We start from the raw sequence: 20,977 nt of genomic DNA, 5'->3' as shown, positions 1-20,977 counted from the left end.
CGGTACACGTTGAAAAACCTGTGCAATAGACCCGACTCTCTATTCTGGTTTTACAAATCAGTTGCTAAACTCTGAGACAGTCATTTTACTGATGTTTCTTAGCAGGAATCTACTCTGCAATGTAGATTAAAACACCAGAAATGCACCTTTCACCGGAGTGCGTTAAAACTGCATGACCTTCAAAGCTACTATAACATCATCAAGTTTCTCATTTTTTAAAAATCATTTTCTCTGTGTTTTGACAGCAGTTTCAAGCATCAACACAATCCTATCAAGCTATTAATATTATCCGAAAATTTGTTTAAAAACAGAATTGATAATAGCTCTGAAAGTCTCATACTTGCAAAAGATAATCTATGCCTCCTAATCTATAGCACCCTACTGTCAAGATAATTAACAATTAAAAAAAGAATAGTTAAGACATCGGAGGTGGTGATTTACTCTTCCTTGTAATTGGATTTGGTGATAAGAATATTTTTGAAATTACACAACAGCTCTCTTCTGAGTAGAAAGGTTTGGAGTTTTTAGCAATTTGAAACACACAGGTACTTTCTACTTAAGGCACCTTGAAGACACTGACAGCAGACAATGGCTAAAATTTTATGACTTTCCTTAGGCTTTATGGTGTCGCACACTCCCAAAACTAACACAGTTAACTAAATTGTTCAAAAAATACAAGGGGAAAGAAAAAAGATGGAAAATTTTTTAAAGCCAGCAAGAAACTAACACATCAAGACATGATGAAGTGAGAATTGTTCTATAATATTTCAACAACCATTTGGTGTGAGCATACAGCACCTTCAAAGCTCTTCCTAACAAGGCATCTAAGCATGAATAATAGTATGCCTTGTCCTCCTTTATTTACTTGCAATATTTAAACTGAGACCTACACACTATTTATGTGCATTAAATCCTCTGGACTTAACTCCATGCCAAACAAGACCTTTACGAAGACAACTGTGAAACAAACATCTCATCTACATTTTTTAATTTCGTACAGGGGAAGAGTTGTTTAAGTTACATCTTCTGGATTATCGAGTTCTAACAAAGCAAGCAAAGCTAAGGCAGGGTCGGTCCATGGATGAAACATCTTCAAGAAGTGGTGAGACCCTGCAGAAATCAGCCCCGGCACTTCAGTAAGAGCTCACCCACTTGTAAGGGCTGTTTTGCTGCTTGGTGACCCCTTTCCAATGAGATGTACTGTAATCAACACTGTGGTTATTAGAGATGCTACTTGCAGACAGCAGAGGATTCCAAGGGTTTATTTGGCAACACAAATAAACAGCAAAATGTATGACTTGGATTTTACATTACTCAAACCAAAACATCATTCTCTGCTCTCTTGAAGAAAATATTAAACTCATCAGAGTCAGAACTTGGTTTTCTGCTCATCTAAAGTAAGATATTTCTAGAAGACCAGCCTACCTTTGCCTCAAGATTGTGCTTTAATGGCACGTTCAGCACTGGATCACAAAATAATGTATGTACAAAATGTCAAGTGTAAGCAGCAAGGTCCTTCAAGTTACTAGTTTACCCTCAGTAAGGTCATGTTTTTCAAAACCTCATAATCCTTCTGGCTATGAAGCTTGAAGTCTCACTTTGTCCTAAGCCTCCAGGAGAGGAAAAATACCCAACATGAGATTTGTGATAAAGCTTAGTACGAGCTGACAACTTCCAATGTAATCACTAGCATTTCCCCTCAAAGATCCCCAAGTTTTTCTTTTCAGTTTCCAGTATTGGACCAGACTCAGGTCCACTCAGCTTAGAAGCACATGGACAGCCACCATTGCTGCTGCGTTTTCAGAAAGTAAGAACCGATTAATCTAATGAAAGGACCCTACCGGATTCAAAAGACAAGATAGGGCCAATTCTTGCAGGATATCCAGTGCCTAAAGTCAAAAGGCTAAGGATCAAAGCTTCTGGCCTTGGGCTCTGTACATATATTTTCCCTAACACCCAGTATCTTAAAGATCTGGACCAGAACTATTACTCTATTAAATGTTGTACAGACACAAAGCAGAAAAAGTTGGGTTTGTTTTTGGTTTAAATATCAATTTATTCCCTGCCTCGCGACCTAAATGCAATGCAACAGATGGATATAAGCAAATGAGAACAAGAAATAATGAATCAGCGTAGGCCAGCATGCTAGTTCATTAAGCTACTACAGTGCCAAGACCAGCTTAATGATGTTCTTTGTAGACATCATAGCGAAGATGGTTTAAGGAAAGTCTTAAGCAATGAGGCAGCTTTGCGGATACTTGAAGAATACTACTTCTCAAGTCTGGCGGCAGCAACATCTTTTTATTTATTTTCTACAGATTCTTCAATGACCATTCACCATCCCTGGGTAAAGGAGATAGCTGAGTTTATTATTTTTATGTATTTTTTGCCTACAGGATTGTGAATAATTACCTTGGAAGTAATCCACTCCAAGGCCTCAAAAGTATTACTTCATTAAAAAACACTCATGATGCTTTGTATTTCAAGAACACTTTCTATAACCAGATCATAAACTCCTTAAAAGTATTCTGAAATTGTGTTCTTTAATCTTATTCTTCAATATTATTAGAAGAATTTAGAGGTAGAAGAACGGCAAAGTTAAGAGATACAGACACAAGAAACCAGCCGCAGAGCTGTGAAATGAGTCTGCAGCTCCTTACCCCTAGATTTGTGCTCCCTGTCATGAGCCATGTTTTTTGCCATGTGCTTCCTCTTAAATGTCATTGCCACTCCACCTCAGCAAAGCAAGTTCCCTGGGGACAATCTCACCTCTTCAGGAAGCATGACTAAACCAGTACTGGTAGTAACACTCTAAAAGAGCTGGGGAGAGGCTGTTGACAAGGGCAGGGAGTGACAGGCCAAGGGGAATGGCTTTAAACTAAAAGAGAGTAGATTTAGATGAAATCTGAGGCAGAAATCCTTCCCTGGGAGGGTGCTGAGGCCCTGGCCCAGGGTGCCCAGAGAAGCTGTGGCTGCCCCTGGCTCCCTGGCAGTGGTCAAGGCCAGGTTGGATGGGGCTTTGGGCAACCTGGGCTAGTGGAGGGTGTCCCTGCCCATGGCAGGGGTGGCACTGGATGGGCTGGGAGGTCCCTTCCAACCCAAACCAGTCTGGGATTCTATGAAAAGCAACTAAGAAGTTTTTGACTCTATGTCCTATTTCTAGAAAAATAAATTCTTATTTTTGAACTTCAGAAAAGCATTTGATACAATCACAAATGGGAAATTATTCATAATTTTGAAAAAAGACAAAGATTAGTATAATTATGAGATAGGGTAGAAAGGAACCATATAACTAAGAACTGGGCTGAAGATTTAAAGTAACGGTTTGGAAGATGGCTATCAGCGATATCCCTCAAGTACTATCTTTGGAGTATCTTAAGAATGAACACACTTAATGATCTTGACACAAAGTCTGAACATGGTAATGAAATCTGCTGATGACAGTCAGAAGCCATGTCAATACAGGGAATTGGAGTATCATAAAATGTAATAGGCAAACCTAAGGGCAAGAACTAAAAAGAAATTTAACAGTGCAGTATGCAAGGTCATACACTTTGGGAACAACAACAACTCATACACACAAAAAGATCATCAGCTGGAAGTCTGTTAAGTCACTGTAGGATGACTAAAAAATACAGTGCAACAAAGCCACCAAAAAGGCAAAGCCTGATATAGCTGGTGCCAGCTACTTCCAATCCAGAAAGAAAAAGCATTCAAATACTTGCACAAGATCTCGCTCGGACCACGTACAATCCGGTCTCCTACATTCAAGAAAGATGAATTTAAAACTGAACATCTGAGAGAGCAATCATAGGATGACAGAGGAATGGAAAGCCTACCTTGCAAGAGATACAGCATGTTCTACCTGAGCACACCTCAAGGCAGAGGTGAGGTTATGGTTTAGCATAAATAAATGAAGGGGACCAACACTGGAGACAAGAGATGGAGGTAAGGATTTATTTCAGGTAAATAATAATACTGATCCAAGAAGGATGGGTCACAAACAGTCTCAGGAATTTAGATACCTAACTGCTTGAAACAGTAAGAGCCCGCTGGGTAGTTATCTCCCAACAGGCTTTTCTGCCCTTGGCCATACCTGCTTCTACGATAGCCAATTTCATCAGTTTCTGAAAAAGATATAATGAAGGTTGACTGAAATGAGAGAAGCTGAACATGAAACTGGAAGTCCCAGTCCCACGCTCCTGTGACTAAGAGGATATCAAGGAACATTTAGAAACTGAAAGAGCGCCAGCCTATGTACATAATGAGCAACAAATCAGATGACTTTTTCTATATGTTTTGTACTTATGTACCCTGTTTTCTCCTTCTTTTTTTCTTTATAAGGAAATCTTATTAAACAAGCTCTTTGGAACACGTCCATGTCTTCTATTCTGTTGACAGAGTTCCTCACAAACAGCCCAGAATTCAAAACAAATTAAAACTTATGCATGTTCCAAAGGAAAATCCAACAAAAAAAGGTCAATTGTGCTATCCTGGAGTACAAAAGAAAAAAGGGGGGGGATAAAAAGAATCTAGGATGTGACTTTTGTGGTTAAAGCCCATATGGTTCTCTGATAAAGCATTCTTTTTAGTCTGTTTAAAGCGCTCCACAGTCTGACCAAGAGCCCATAAATACATAATACAACAAACCTACAGGTTTTACTTAGGAATTTTCCTCCCTCACTTCTCCTTGTAATTACTCTGTTTAATACTTGCATAAAGACCTCACATCTGTTACTAGATGGCAGAGAATTTCCTTTCACTGAGGTAGGTTTGGACTCTATTCAGAGACTAGCTGCAGCGAGTCGGCAGGAACACTTTGCATACTTCTAGAAACCAGAAATGGGCAAATCCAACGGTGCTTTGAGCTGGATGACACTCACGTATGCTCCATCCCGACAGCTGGCTGCATCAAAGCAAGGGGTGACAAGGTGCCAACCTGATTACTAATTCCTTCCGAATGCTTTCCAGATCACTCAAGAAGTTAATTTTGTAATTCCATGGATAATATTACATACAGATCAGGTAAATCTCACTGTGAGCAATGACCATCCCTTTTAACTGAACTTGGACCTGGAGCGACCCTCCTTGGCAGGCCAGGGCTGTCTAGTTCTTTCTCAGGACTTTAGGCAGGCTGAAAAAGAGCCAAAGGGGGAACGATGACAGCTTTATGGCCACTTGTGCTCGTCATTGCCCAGGGAGCCGTTTGCCACTGCCTTATCTGCTAACTATCTATTAGTTACTAATGAATTATCTATTAGTTATTAACTATTATTAACTATCCCTATCTGTTATATGAGAGGTGGACCCATGCGAACTGCGTGAAGTTTAACAATGCCAAGTGCAAGGTCCTGCAGATGGGTTGGGGCAGCCCCCAGTATCAACATAGGCTGGGGGATGAAGGGGTTGAGAGCAGCCCTGAGGCGAAGGACTTGGGGGTGTTGAGGGAGGAGAAGCTCCCCATGAGCCGGCAATGTGCGCTGGCAGCCCAGAAAGCCACCCGTGTCCTGGGCTGCGTGTCCAGCAGCGTGAGCAGCAGGTCGAGGGAGGGGATTGTGCCCCTCTGCTCCGCTCTGCTGAGACCCCCCTGCAGTGCTGTGTCCAGCTCGGGGGTCCCCAGCACAAGAAGGACACGGAGCTGTTGGAGCCAGGCCAGAGGAGGCCACGGAGATGCTGCGAGGGCTGGAGCACCTCTGCTCTGGAGACCTCAGGCTGAGAGAGTTGGGCTGGTTCAGCCTGGAGAAGAGAAGGCTGCGGGGAGACCTTGGAGCCCCTTCCAGTCCCTGCAGGGGCTCCAGGAAAGCTGGAGAGGGGCTGGTGCCAAGGGCAGGGAGGGACAGGCCAAGGGGAATGGCCTGAAGCTGCAGGAGGGGAGATGGAGATGGGATGGGAGGCAGCAATCCTTCCCTGGGAGGGTGCTGAGGCCCTGGCCCAGGGTGCCCAGAGAAGCTGTGGCTGCCCCTGGCTCCCTGGCAGTGTTCAAGGCCAGGTTGGATGGGGCTTTGGGCAACCTGGGCTAGTGGAGGGTGTCCCTGCCCAAGGCAGGGGGTGGAACTTGATGGGCTGGGAGGTCCCTTCCAACCCAAACCAGTCTGGCATTCTGTGATTCTAACCTCCCCAGGAGCGTGCTCATGAAGAGTGTGTACACTCCTCAGCATTGTCTCAAGCTCCTTCAGTACAGACGTAGCGACAGCAGAGTGTAACTGTCACACCCCTGCACCAGAGCACATCCAAAGACACATCACCTTTACACAGGTTGTAATATCATCAAGAAATTTTCTCCAGACAGCCTACAGTGACAGTCATTATAAAATGGCTACACAAAATGCAGACTGAATATGCCAGGGTCCAGTTCACCTGGTTTCTGTGACAAGTATGTCATGACTTTCCCTGCCTCCTGAAATCATGTTAACAGGTAAGAAAATAACCACGTAGCTAATTAGCATGAGCTCTTTTGTTACTATTTGTTTCTGTGTAGTTTGAACAGAAGAGTCAGAGGAAGAAGAATACCGTGAAGGATTACAGAAAGCTCAGAGAGATAATTCCACAGAGAGATAACCCACAGCACTAGACTTATACTTTTACACTGTCCTTAGAGCAAGCAGCATCTAGAGGTCTCAACACGACTGTAGAGAGCCCACCGCACTAGGCTCTGTGTATGAACAGAATACAAAGACCTTGGCTCAAAGAAGTTGTGACCTAAAATGATTTGCGTTCACAGCTACATTAAATAATGTTCTGGAAACTGAATTATTTATATTGGAAACAAATAAAGCAGATAATTGCTGCGAATTTCAAAAATATCTAAACACTCCCACGATTGCTTTTTGCTATCTTTGCAAAAAGCAGGGTAAAACGCACAGAAAAGAACAAGTTCAAACTCCTGACATACACGGAGTTGTGACCGTTCAGGAAAAAGACACGCAGATCATTGTGGGCTACTCAAAGAAAACATCCTCTCAATCAATACACAAAAGCGATCAGCAAAAACCAGATGTTAGGCTGGAGGTCAGAGAACAACCGGAATCAGATTCAGCTGCCTGTATAAGCTGGAATATTCAGCCTGGAAATATGGTAATCAGTTCTGCTCCTGTCCCTACGCACCTACCCTAGGTCACTAAAAATTGAATGCAGAAATAGAAAAGGTCCAGAGCAGGGTGACAATGAATGTTATTAGAGGCAAAGGAAGACTTGCCATCTAAGAAGAGGTAAGAGAAGGACTGTTTAGTTCAGAGAGGAGATAAATAAGCAGCACATTGATAGTAGTATATATAATGAACGATCACGGGAAGGTAAACGCAATGTTCTTTCTTCTTCCTTCTCATGATACTCAGACAAAAGGGACCTCCAACTTTTTAAACACATTTTTGCATATAAAATGAAACTAGGTATAATTAGTTCTCCTGAAGTACCCTGAAGACCATAGCAGGATTTAGAAGGAATTACATATTTATGTGAATAATAAGAATGCCCACAGCTGCAACAGCAAGATTTTTAAAAAAAAAAAAAAAACCACACCAGAGGGTAGGAGATAAGAGCTTTTGTTCACAGTCATATGATTGCTAGCCATGTGTGAACTAGTCACAGACTGGAGAGGATCAGTTGAAAGAACGACAAACGCCATCATCGTCAACACCACCACCTGGGTTATCGCCGAGCCTTGAAGCTTCAGCCACATGCCAGAACCCCGCAGTGCTGGTGCGGTACCAGCACACATCACAAAGCCAGCCCTTGTGCCGGGGACCAAAGATGGAGCTGGAAAAGGCACCCAAGGACAAACTGGCTGCTCTTGAACGAGGCTGACCTAGGACGATACTAAGCAGCCTATAGTTCACGGTGCTCTTCAGACCTGCCATGTCACGCTCATGTTTTCCTAGTAGGAACTCAAGCTGAATTGTTTTCCTAGTAGGAATTCAAGCTCTATACCTCCTCTCCTTAGGCAATGCCCCAGCACAGCTTCACATGCTGCGGATGGTGACATGAAATCACTGCAAGGGCAAACAGGGCAGCTGGATGTTGCGCGTGTAAGCATTCGGGGCTATGCTCTCAAATATGGGGTCTGTGAGGTGGGACACCCCTGAAGGAGACGTTCTTAAAAGCAAATGATAGGTTAAGTGGTAAATTTGGTCTTACAGATCCTTCCACACATCGGTGCTACTGGAACCAGCAAAAATGACATTAGCCTGCACAGTAAGCAACAACGATGCCTTTTTACATCTTCACTGAAAGCATCTGGGCACTTGTAGAGATTTCCAATCCCAAAGGTATGACAACTGCTTTGATGCTACGAGAAGACAGTGTTATAACTCAGGACGAGATCCTGCTTCTCGTCTTCAGGAGCAGGGAGTCAGAATATAGATGCACCTCAATTGGTCCTGGAGAAATGCAGGAGAGTATCTGGACTAGAGAAGAACTCCCATTCTTAAAATGTGGGTTTATTGCACCAGACAGTGCTGTTGCAGGTCAGATTGACAAGGCTCCTTTTGCAAACATTGATGATTTCAGGTATTTTGACCCTGGCAGGTACAAAAATTTTATCTGGAGTCTGCTGCAAGGAGTTGCCCCTCATACAGATCTCTTTTTTTTATTAGTTAAAAAAAAAAAAGAGAGAGAGAACACAAAGATAGAAAAAGCACCTGAGCTCCCTGAAAAATAAATATAACTCATTAGGTGCTGGATCCTTCAAGAGACCCGAGTCTGGCGAGCACTTTGGGCAGACATCCTAGCATTACATTTTACTGCATGCAATCTGCCAAACTACTGGGATTTGCTTACAGCTGATTAGAATAGGAAGCTTGCATATTATGCATGTTTAAGAGGGAACAGAGCTTGATCTAATGCAAAATAAGAAAGATACTGTGTAGCAAGCATAAAATGGCTGCTCTTGCATTTTATGAAGACATACAGCAATGACCCTGAGCCAAACCATTTGAACTTCCAGACAATAAAAAGATCTTGCCTGTGTCTAAATTGTAAAGTGAACTTTACTGAATGCCTTTGCAAAGTGCCTGCACTCACAGATCTCAAAGCATTTCAGAAGCAGAAACAGCACACAAAGATCCTAAAAAAAACCCTCCCAACATCTCAAAGGACTTAATGAAGTTGAACCTCCCACTGCAAGCTGCTGACTAACAAACACCTTACGATAGAATAGAATAGAAAGAGCTGGAAAATAATGTAAAGAAGTCACCTGAAGTTTCCCTCTGCATTAAGATCAAGTATATCAGAACCATCCTGATGGATTTCAGCTAATGCGCTCCTGAGAAATACGCCGTAATTTCTGTAGATAACCTGCTTAGTGCTCAACCAAGTCTAAAGTTAGAAGGTTTTTTCCTAATGCCTAACACAAATCTTCCTCGGTAACCCTAAAGTTACAGGCTTTTAGCATCTTGCTCATCCTTTCTTTGGTTTGGCTCAGTCTCCCAAGCAGATAGCAGACATTTTACAACTGAGAACGGCGAGTCACCAAAAGGTTCAATGACATCTGAGGGTCCCAGGGACAGCAGAGCGTAACTCTCAGCACTCCTCACCTCTTAGCAGCCTGCAAAACAAACCCAAAGAAGACGAGCAGCATTCCCGAGCCAACCCAGTGGACATCGTTATATTGATGAGAAACTGATGTTCTGTTTCTAACAATGTACAAGCCTAATGGAAGAGGCCGAAAGACATTACTTCCTGCTCTGTTGTCAGCTTGAAAAGGGAGAAATGCAATGAATCCAAAACTTAAATCTCCTCCAAAGGCTTGCACAGGAAACTTAGATCCCCTATGGGGCCAGTATTAAGGTTCTGCTAGAAGACATAACTAAGAGTAATGGGATAAAATTAACTAAGAAAATTTCCTAACTGAATTTCAGGAGCTAATAGAGCTCTCATTTTCCCCAGGGAAGCCGTGGAAGCCCCAGCGCTCAGGAGAGCTGCAGTAATAGCGCTTTCACAATCGGAAGAATTTCTAATAACGCATGTCAGGACTGATATCACTCAGGGCCAGAACCATGCCCAGGGCTCCGCTGGCCCAGCCCGGCACCAGCGTGCTGGGACCCTGCAGAAGGTGCTTCTTCAGGAGGGCAAGCGATGCTAAATCTTGTACAGCGTAAGCACGCAGGTGATGGAAACACAGCGACTGGTTTTGGCACGGAGATTACTTTCCTCGCCAACTCGGGCCCATTTTAAAGGGGGAACAAGAATACAACCTGGTCAAATTAGACAAAGAGTTTGGCAGAGATGCCAGGGTAATACATTGCTGCTCCCTGGCAAAAATCAAGGGACGCCTCTTCCATTGTGCCAGCACAACTGTTTGCCCAAGCATGCTTTTAACCAAACCAGGAACTCATCCAACTCAAACCAAACACAATCAGAACAAACCCAAGCAGAGCAAAAAAAAAAAAAAAAACAAAACAACAAACCACCATGGAAAATTTGTACATCTTTTTGTTAAACCTCCCCTTCCCTGTGCTCTCCGTTGTGCACTCCCTTCATTCGCCCTGGGCCAGTTCTGGCACACCCTCACTGCACAGCAAGCCGAACCAATTCAATGAAATGGAGGGGGCAATAAAAAAGGATTTCTTTTTTTTCTAACCGAGCTGAATTGGCTGATATTTCAAACAGACAAGAAACGTATCTGGCACAACGCAGGGTGGCAGAAGCAGGGAAACTTCTGAGGAAACTGAGGAGGAGGAATTGAGACGGGTGATGAGACAGGGTAACACCTAAGGATGAGATGGTGACAAACCGTTAATTCAGCTCAGCTTTATCATGAAACTATACCCTCAGTATCTTGAGAAATCTAAACCCATTTTCTTATGAATAAAGTAGCCTTGCATCACAAAGCCAAGTGAAACACCTGACTCAGTTTTGCTATCTATGAAATGGGGATAAGAGGTATCTACACAATCTAGTCTTATTTAATCTACAAATACATCTTTACAAAAGGCTGCTTCAAGAGCACAGACAAGTGTTAAAATAAAAAACCAGACCCATAAAATCAAACCAAATAAGCCTCAACCAGAAAGTAAAGTCCCTACTCCCTAGACAAAGTGAAATACTTTCAACTGATGAATTATTCATTTTGTTTAGAGCCGAATTTACAGTTATTTTAATTTAATCTTTGGATAAAGCATATACTAAAAAAACAACACTCAACTCCCCCCCCTCCCACAAGTCTTTAACGGCACTCAACAAAAGTGCCTTAAAACGGGTATGCAGTCATTGATTCTGCTGCCAATCTGAGACGTTTTTTTTGCCTGAAAAAGAAGATAAACCTGAACTCCAACACATGATTAGAGGAGAAGCACAAATAATTTTTAAAAAATAAATAAATAAAAAAGATAGACAAGACAACACTGCTTCATTAAAAAAGAGAAAACCCTAAGGGAATTTTCAATTTCATAGTTCTAATGAGAGGGGTTGAAAAGAAGTAGTAAAGCAGAGAAAAGAAAAAAAGATTATCTTTGGGACAAGACGTAACGAAGAACACCATGAAACAGAACCAGAAACAGACTTTCAAGTTTAACCTCAGGTTTTCACAGAAAGGACTACTGTAGTCTTAGCTCTGTTCCCAAAGGAGGGCAAGCCACACGACAACATCACCACACACAAAACTCAGCATATTTCATGAGCAGGAGGCTGAAGAAGAGAACAGGTCAAGGTTGATATCACTAGCACAGCAGCGAGAGGGAGCTTGCACTGCAGTTGTCTGAACCACACCTAGTCTGCAGTTAAATATAGAACTTTACTTTCTGGAACTATTGCTCCTCTTAACCTTCAGAGCATAAATATTCGGAGATATATATATAAAAAAAAAACAAACCAAAAACCAGAAAGGAGAGAGGGAGAGAGTCCTGAATCTATTGTCCGAAATCTAAGCCTAGCGACTAATAAACTACCCTGGGAGAATTTCCAAAAAAGCAGTAAAGACTGGAGAATTGAATTACAGAAACCGCAAGCAGCATTCTGGAAATCCAGTATAAACCAATTAGTTTCTTTAATACGCATACCCTGTATACAGACACTTATGTGCATTAGACATTTAAGTATATGTGCTGGTCCTAACTCTAATCTTAATTACATCAGGTTGGCACCAATATAATAATTAATTGCACTGGAATTTTTGTTGATTTACATCTTTTAAAAAAGAGAAACTAGTCCTTCAACCTTCACCCATCTCATTCACTTCATGGGCCAAATCCTGACCGGTGCTGAGCATTTTCAGCTGGAAAGCCTGCTCCTAGAAGCAAATCTCTCTAATTTTTGCAATCAAAGTCAGATTCTTTCCTTGAAGTGCTCTCAGCTGGTTTGACACATCGACTTTCAGCGACTGCATTTCTCACCAGCTGAATCCAAGTCAAAAGCACGTACCACAATTAACTAATAGAGCAGCCCAAGACTTTGATTCTCACAAAAAAAACCCCAACATGTTTATACAGCTTTGCAGCAACGTTTCAGAAGTTTATAAGAAAAAGTAGTTCTGCATTACGTACGCGAGAGTTTCCATTAAGGTCTAGATTCAGTCCTCTTATCTTCAGGCATTTAACTAATTCACCAAAGTTAGGTCTAATTGCAGAAGGCTCCTCTGTTGTAGCCAGAGAGGAAGACACATATAGCCCTCATATGAGTTGCATAAGTGGGATGGAATTGTCTTCTAGATCTCTATTTCTCATTGCTGAATAGCTAGAAGCCTAGGTGAACAAGCACTTTACTGAGGTTCCCAAATAAGAAGCTCAAAAGTAGGTGCCTAAATCCCCTGCGTGCACCAATGGCACATCAAGATGTTGCAGGGCACGCAAACGCAATGCAATGAAACTCGCATTTCATTAAGGAAAATAATCCATTCAACTGAGTAAGATGCCTCTGTTCCCGGTCAAAACTTAATCCTTCAGAGGAAAATGCAAATTACCAGATAAACGGCACCAGACCACATGCAAGGCCAAACCCCATTTTAGCGGGCCAAATGCTTATTCCTGACCCTACAGCATCAAGTGAACCTGATCTGCTTGGGCCAGACAGCCAGGAGTCTGGTTGCCTTCATCCTGGCCGCCGTTACGAGTCGTATTACAGACAAGCCTGGAAGACTCCGGTGACTTGTAAGTGAAATTAGTCAGCTCCTTCCTAGGGCTCCCTAGAGAGTGTTTTTCTCCCACTCTTTCAAAACTTGTCACATAAAACAGCTCATCCTTACAGCTCAACTAGGCCTATTAAAGTATCACAGTTAAACAACCATATTCCCAACTTGCTTTACAGTGTGATTTTATTGTCATACAAAGCTTTTACCACAGCTCGAGTTTACTGTGTTCTTGCCTCAAGTAAAACTCCTCAGCGATACTTTCCAGTACCCACACACAAGGCTGCGAAATTCAGTGCTTGCGGTGACCCAGCAAGAGGTTGGCAAATTAATATTAAAGCCAGGATTAAGGCAATGTGGCAGAAGTCTCCATTTACCAGCAGAATAGAAGAAAGCCCCAGCAGCAAAGACGTTACAGAGCACGAGACAAGACACAGCAAACAAACCCAAGAATGACAAAGAAGAAGAAAGGGAGTAATGAGAAATTAGATCAAGTGATTATGTAGCTGCATACACAACTGGATGATTTCCAACATCAACACCGACTTGCTTCTTTCCATATACAGAACCAAATCTCACGTCTTTCTAATAGACACATACCAAACCATTACAGGTTGTCTGGACTTCTTGAGAGTGTCACAGCAGAGACTGGCTTTGGGAGAGATCTGAAGGAGGAAAGGGTAGTGCTTGGTTGCTTAGCTTTCTCCTGCTCTGTGTTTCCACAGCACCCAGCACAAAGGAGTCTAAGGCACTATCACGATTCAAACAGGAAATAATAGCAGTTATCACACTGACAAAAAGCCAGAAGGAAAACACCCATGCCCAAAGAGCTCTACTTCTCCTTCAGAGCAACTATTTCACACACAGAGGGTTAATAAGGAGATGGTAATGTCCTGAAGGTACACTGAGCTGTAGCATTTTTGTCATTCTACATACTGCAATCAGGACAGTCATACAAGCATTTTAAAGTGCTAAAGAACCTATACGGCACATTTTACTGCCTCTGTGCAGGCAGGCACTAGAAAAAACACAGTCTCTTGTACTATCAGATTTCGGGACTTGCATTAGTTGGGTCTAGCAAAGCAGAACAGATTTCAAACATTTACATTATTTCCTTTGGAGAAAGGCTCACCAAACCTGAAGACGTCAGTGCAGTGGTAGGACAGAATATGAGAACAAACACTCAGTTACTGGTCTCAGCCCTGCCAAGACCTTCGATGGCCTGTGGCCACACAGAAGCATGCCCATCTTCAGTGCAAAAACGCTTGGGTCCCTGAGGGAGCTCAGTGTTTTGGTCTTAGCTTAGGCAAAATGAGACACTCCCCTGCTGCGAATCAGTGCAAGAAAGAGGAAAGAGAAGCATTACAGAAGGGGCAAAAGTACATCCCAGAAATCCGCTGGCCAAAGACTCAATGGAGTTGCAACCCAGAGAGGAGCACAGCACGCACAGAGAGTCATCTGGTGCTTTCATGGAAGGAGGTTCCTCTTGCTCTCGGAGGGAAAAGAACTCCTCCCAGCCATTTAGCCCTTAACAGAAATAAGCATTCATCCCTAAACTATGTTTGAGTTCACTAGCCCCTTTCTATTACATGATACAAGCCACAAAAGAGACATTACTGTAAGCAGAGGGAAAGGCAAAGCACACAGGCAGCCAGGAGACCAGGCTCAGAGAGTGCTTCGTCTCTGCAGGACTGAAGAGCTGGGAGCTCTAATGATCACCCGCCACCCTGCATACGTATTTGAAAGATCCACTTTGCTCTGTACTGTTCCTAGCTCATGTAGAAGGCTTGTAAGAGCCTTTTTGGACAAGGAATCTACTGCCTGTTAGGCAAAGTTCTGCATCCTGAACAATTACAGTGCTGCCAAAATGCCAGTATCAACTATAAAATAACATGATACGTTATGAGGACAAATCAATAAATTGGGAAAGGAGAAATGTAGAACATAAAGAGTGTGCAGACCTCCACCAAGACAGAGCCTGGATTAGGCTAGAGGGAAAGGTTTCTGCAAAAGCAAAGGAAGAGCTGAACACTCTCAGCCTGAGTCAAGGGCAAGATGTCTTAGGGGCTACAAAAAATGAGAAATTGTCCAAAGCGGTATAACATTTTTTCAAACAGAAGGGGTGAAATAGCTCCTCCTACTCTATTGCCTAGAATCAAATGATTACACTGTTATTAGCTTGCGTGATGCTAAAACACATCCATGAAAACGAAGCTAGTGTTCAGCAGAGCAGGAAAAAGGATACTTGTACTGGCTTTAAAATGCCCATCTCCGTAACCCCAAAGTGACATACCTTTCCATAACAGCCAGGCACTCCTTTCTCCATGTGAACCGACTGCCTCGCCGTAGTCTGAAGGTCCCAGAGGTAGCTGTGACTGGGGGAGGCGTCTGTCTCCATTCTGGCTCTTCTATTGGGATAGGAGCGGGTCTCATGCTTAACGTAGCCCCTAAGAATAATAAATACTGTGTTTCCTAGTGGATTAAAAATCATGCCCATTTTCTCACTCCTGCTCATGAAAAAAAGACAAGACAGATGATGAAACCATTAAAACTAAAAAAAGTAAAGCATTATGAAACAAAGACACCTTAGAGATACACAAAGCCAGCTCATTCCCATCCCCAACCTCTGAGCCAGAGAGGTATCAGGCGACCATGGAAATCTAAGGGAGATATAACTGAGCTGATAACCACTTAGGAAAAATAGTCCTGTCTTCATCAAGAGGAAAAACATCTTACAGAAAGGGTGAGCTATGCCCCAGCTGGGATTTATTTAGGTTGCCCTGCTACCTCTTCTGCCTCAAAACGGGAAATGGCAGGTTTCTATTTAATTGTACAGCAGTCTCAGGAAGCAAAATGTAAATTTATACCAAAGGTGCTTTGACATGTCCAAAGAGCTGAGTAAACATTTGAAATAGCTCCACCGATAGAAACACACCCTGTGACCTGCAAACACGGGCTCCTGAGTGCCGGGTTGTCTGAAAAAGTCACTGAAAGCAGATTAACACCACACCTTTCCTCTTCTGTCCACCTTCTATGGATATATTTCTCCTTTCAAGAAGCCTGAGCTGGAAAGCATCAAGCAAGAGACAGGACTTGGCAAAACGTCTTCAGGAAAGGCCCTTTGAAACTTACCCCTGATTCTTTCCACAACAGCCTCTCAGTTAATAAATCAAGATAAATCAAGACACACTGGGAGACCGATCTTACCCATATCCCTTGGTGAAGATGGGAACCTGGTATAGGACATTAGTACGTAAAACAGGGTATGTTCTGAAGGACAGCTTTGTGCTCAGTGACTTCCCCTGGAGGGAAAAAATAGCTCCTCTTGCGTGCAAAAAAATAAAAAAGCTCAGTCGTATGAAGAGATGAATCACCACCTATATCCCATATGCATACTGAGCTCAACCGGAATTCATGCACTGAACCAGCCTGGATAGATCCAAGAGAAGCAGGCAGCTCTGCTCACAGGAGGAATACAGTATTGTGCCCACGTAAAAGCAAGGCTGAGACAGCAAATCCCTCTGGGTACACAAGCTTGCTCAGAATGGTTAGGATTTAATCTTAAAAACATACTGTGTTAGTGAAACAACACTGCTTATTTCATTTAAAACAGAGTAAAAGGGTTAAGGGAATTTAGAGTTTAACCAAGAAACAAATTCCTACAGATAAAAAGCAAGAAATTAGCTATTTATGCACTTGGACGTGTTCCTTTCCAGAAATGCACAATGAGTCTTTTCCTTACTGCCAGGGGCTTGCATCTGTGTTAGGCAGCGGAGCCCAAAATAATTTTAAAATTTTACCCAGGAGAAGTCTATAGGAAGCGAAGCCCGCAATCTCTGCCTTGCATGCACAACGGACAGGAACTCTTTACTAATTCCCAGCTCACGAGCCTACATAGACTTTAGTTTTAGATAGACTTTTAGTTTTACATAGACTACAACTACAACTACATAGACATAGTTTTACTGACACACGAAGTATTTCCTATATTGCCAATTTATCAGGAGGCCATTTCAAAGGGACGTTCCTTACCTACTCCTTCTAGTCCTTGCACAGTTTAGGGGTCTGGGTCAGTATCAAGTTGGTAGGTTTTACATATACTTCAAAACCTAAAAAACTTTTTAAAAAAAAATTTTTATAAAAGAGGCAGGGGACAACAGGACAAGAAATTCCCTGCTAATTGTCTCAGCAATATACTTTCCCTACCCGAGGATTTCACTTCACAGGGAAAATATAGGAATATCAGTGATGCCTAACATCAAGGTAAGAGACGCAGAGTACTTCCATTAAATATACTCGAAATTTTTCAGACAAAGGTTGAAAAAAAAATCTGCATTTAAAGCATAAATTTGCTCCTATTACTGATATGTTCACTTACTGAATATAAGACGCTTTTTTTTATTGTTTTAGTAGCCTTGCTAGATCAATTTACCTCTTTCTCGTTTCTATGGGGTAACAGCAATATCAGCAGCAGATAAGAGAGAACTATGCTGAGAACTACAAGCAAGTACCCACCGCTGGTTTTGCACACACATAAAGACAGAAGCATCTGAATGCATACAGAAGCATAAAATGCATTTGGCTCTATCTGTGAGCGGCGAAAGCAGTGGGTATATGCACTGCTGCCACATTTGATAAGGTAACTACGGAGCTTTTCTTCATCCCCCTCAATTAAGTGAGCACTTGGGGATCCTGTTTATTCTGCTGTTCCAACACTTCATTGCAATCTTCTCGCCACCCAGCTCCACTTCTTTACAACTTAATAAGTTACATCCTAGTTACTAGGTCAGATTCTTTTTACAAACTCCTCAAACAGCTTTTAAGAAGTGAAACTTCTCTCTTGAGCAGAATGAGCGGAGCGAATGCAGTATGAGAGATTTTCATCTTCGTATATGCATCAAAAAGCAAGACATCTCTAAGGGGTATAGAGGTGAACCGTCTGGGAAGAACTCCTTTTGCAGAGAAAAATGAAAAGCGACATCTCTCACCACCTGCCAGCGCTGAGTACCTTTTCAGCGATACAGATTTTTCTTTGCGCGAGCCAGCATTTTCTCAAATGCGGGGTATGACTTTGGGGATGCTGCAGGTGGGTTTTGGGGAGAGGAGGCAAGAGTGGTGCTCTCCAACTGGAATGCAAGCTCACTCTGTACTCAAAATTCCTCATGGCAAAGACCTGCCCTACTCTCAGCACATTCCAGACACTAGCCTGAAGAAAGAGCGTTGCTTTTAAAAGCGTCACGTGCAATTGCTGATCCACATCACATAGCTCAGAGAGGCCCTGCCATACAGGGGCGATGCGCAGAATGGCTGGAGCAAGCCTCAGGTCATCTTCCTGCTCCAAAACCCCATTTAGTAGCAAGCCTTTGCAGCAAGTACCTATCATATATTATACTGATAAGAACAGATGTCACACTTTATTTTTAGCCAGACTGACCTGCGATCACATGATAAACACCTTTCAGTTACTACTGAGCCAGGCTAGATTTGAATCAGCAGCCTGCACAGCAAAAGGTTCCCTACAGAGCTCATTGCTTAGACGGATCAGAGCAGGGACTATTTTCTCAGCAGCTCTGTAAAATAGTAAATCACCAACAATACGTTTCCAGGGCAAATCTCGTGGGATATCCAGCCCCTGATTTTTCTTTTTTGGTTTTTTTTTTTCTTTTTTGGTAGGCTTTTCTTTTATAGCTAAACAAGAACTGCTATGGGAATAACACAAGAGATGCTACATCTTGATAATAACTACCTTTCTTCTTCCCTTTTGTTCAAGGAGGAAGAGCACATGGTTTTCTCCAAGGTGACCACAGCTGCCTTCCTATTACAGAAGACTGGCAGCAATAAATATCCAGCATAAATGGAAGCAGTCTGTATCCATCTGTAACTTCAAGACATCATTTTTAGGTGCCAGCTTCAGTTTGCAGTACACAGAAGCAAAAGACATGCTCAGGTTACTCCATAACAAACTTTCCATGTTGCCCAAGACCCAGTGCCAGCCAAACTGATCAGGCTAACAACTAGCAATGTAAAAGGAAATATTTATTTATTTTAAACCTGTGGGCTCTGAAAATAAAATAATCAGTACATTATAGGACTCTATGCACTCATATACTGGCTTCTGAAACATATACTATTTCTCTACTGCCAAAATGCTCTCAGTCCTCTACAAAACACAAGAGATGCGGTGCCTGTCCAAAAAAAGCCCAATCTAAATGAAAAGCATCTCTATTAATCGGATTAAAGACCTTTCAAACACTAGCATTTAGCACTGAACTTCTCCTCCAATACAAAACTGCCTTTCACCCTAATTGGCAACTGTTTCCAGAAAAATTTATAATCACTAGTACACTGGAATTCACAGCATTGCTATTAACTCTGACATCACTCCTACCAGGAAAACATTGATCAAGAAATTTTTGAGCAAGATTATTGCATACAGTAGGAAAAGTAGGGTTTTTTTCTGATCCACAAGACTTAGGTCTCTTTTGCAATGTTTCCAGTCCGCTGTTGTGTGAACACCCACCACCAAAGACAGGAGAAATACAGAAATTGCCCGTGTAAACCAGCAATCGAAACCAAGGAAATAACAAGCAGCATATTCAAAGAGGTCAAAGCAAGCTGGCAAATAATGAATGTGATGGAATTGCTGAGTCCCTTCTGTATAAGAGCAACATCTGGCAACATCTCAACAGCAGTACCATCTCAAAATTGCCCTAAGGCTCCACAAACACCAAGTTCTTTGGTTAGCAGATGCAGGACTGCTTGTGGATGATTTAAAGTGTTATATATCACCATTATAGTTTTGAAAAAAAGAAAAATAAAATCTCTTTTGATGTATTTATAAGTCATCTTTTGTCCCCTGGATTATTAGAAACTCCTGGCTGGCTGCAGTATATAAGCATAGTAAAAGAGGACCTTACAGGCAAGGCAGGCACAGGAAACGGTCTCATCTTTATCCAGGAGACAGGAAAGTGAGGTGCAAGGGTGAAATCATTTGCTAAGAGTTGTACTGAAAAACTGGCAGAGCCAAAGAAAGACTACAGGTCTGCCAAGGGATCTCCAGTCCTTTCATCACAAAACAACTATTCTTTCCTTACAGTTCATAAATTGATTATATCTGGTGCCCTAGTCCTCCAAAACCGTTTCAATTTTAAGCGAAAGTTTTCTCTCCATTACTACACAAACAAATTCCGTCAGAAAATGGACTTACTCTGAAGATCCAGTTTTCCAAAATAAGGAATTAAAGAAATGAGGGAACTAAAAGTTCCTGAAGACCTCACTTTGCCCATTGGTAACTCAAACGTGTAGATGGTTCTGCACAGAGAGACCTGACTCTATCACCCAAAGGAGAAGGATTGAGATTTTATTCCCAGCAGTTGGAATTGCAAAGATGGGATACGTGAGAATAGAAAGTCCAATGTCACTTCCTAGTAAGTGAGCGAATAGAAAAAAAACACGTGCCAGGCACTTAATCTCTTAAGTTTTTTCAAAGGAGGACAACCTCTATCACTCCACGGGGAGCGCAGTGATGGTATCGCTTCTTTGTGAACGTGGCAGGAGGCTCAACTGATCTCCTCATTTTCTGACTCAAAAGAAGGCAGCAGAATGCCTAGTCTAGTCTACTAATCAGAGGATACTGTAAGTAGTATCCAAAACTTAGGCTCCAAATTGGTCTTGTAACAGTAATTTCAATCCAAGATTCTTTAGACAAGGTTGGTATCCTCCTTGATACACCGGATACACTTGCACGTATGCATGTTAATTATCTCTTGGCTAGCCAGACTGATGGCAAGAATTCAAAGCTGTGGATTGTCCTACAGAAAATAAATAAATACAACCACATTTTCCTCAAGTAGACTTTTCCAACAGCTACAGGAAAACTGAGAATTTGCCCTCTTTACCTCAGTCTCTAAAAAGAAATCA

At 42.3% G+C, this 20,977-nt stretch overlaps 1 protein-coding gene across 19 annotated transcripts in view; it reads right to left on the bottom strand.

The window, feature by feature from the left end:
* Positions 1 to 20,977, bottom strand: part of HMBOX1 (homeobox containing 1) — a 127,647-nt gene that overhangs the window by 31,809 nt on the left and 74,861 nt on the right. For all 19 annotated transcript variants that reach the window (XR_012834974.1, XM_075750357.1, XM_075750351.1 and 16 more), the window contains one exon: positions 15,351 to 15,504. Coding sequence is in view for 18 of the 19 variants with exons in the window: in XM_075750357.1 (XP_075606472.1) it covers positions 15,351 to 15,504 (154 nt within the window). In the remaining variant the exon portion in view is untranslated. The remainder of the gene's footprint in view (positions 1 to 15,350; positions 15,505 to 20,977) is intronic.

Source organism: Balearica regulorum, chromosome 3, assembly GCF_011004875.1.
Source record: "Balearica regulorum gibbericeps isolate bBalReg1 chromosome 3, bBalReg1.pri, whole genome shotgun sequence".
NCBI classification, from domain to species: Eukaryota; Metazoa; Chordata; class Aves; order Gruiformes; family Gruidae; genus Balearica; species Balearica regulorum.
Note: the sequence above shows the minus strand (reverse complement) of the source record. Positions and strands in the feature narration are given on the sequence as shown.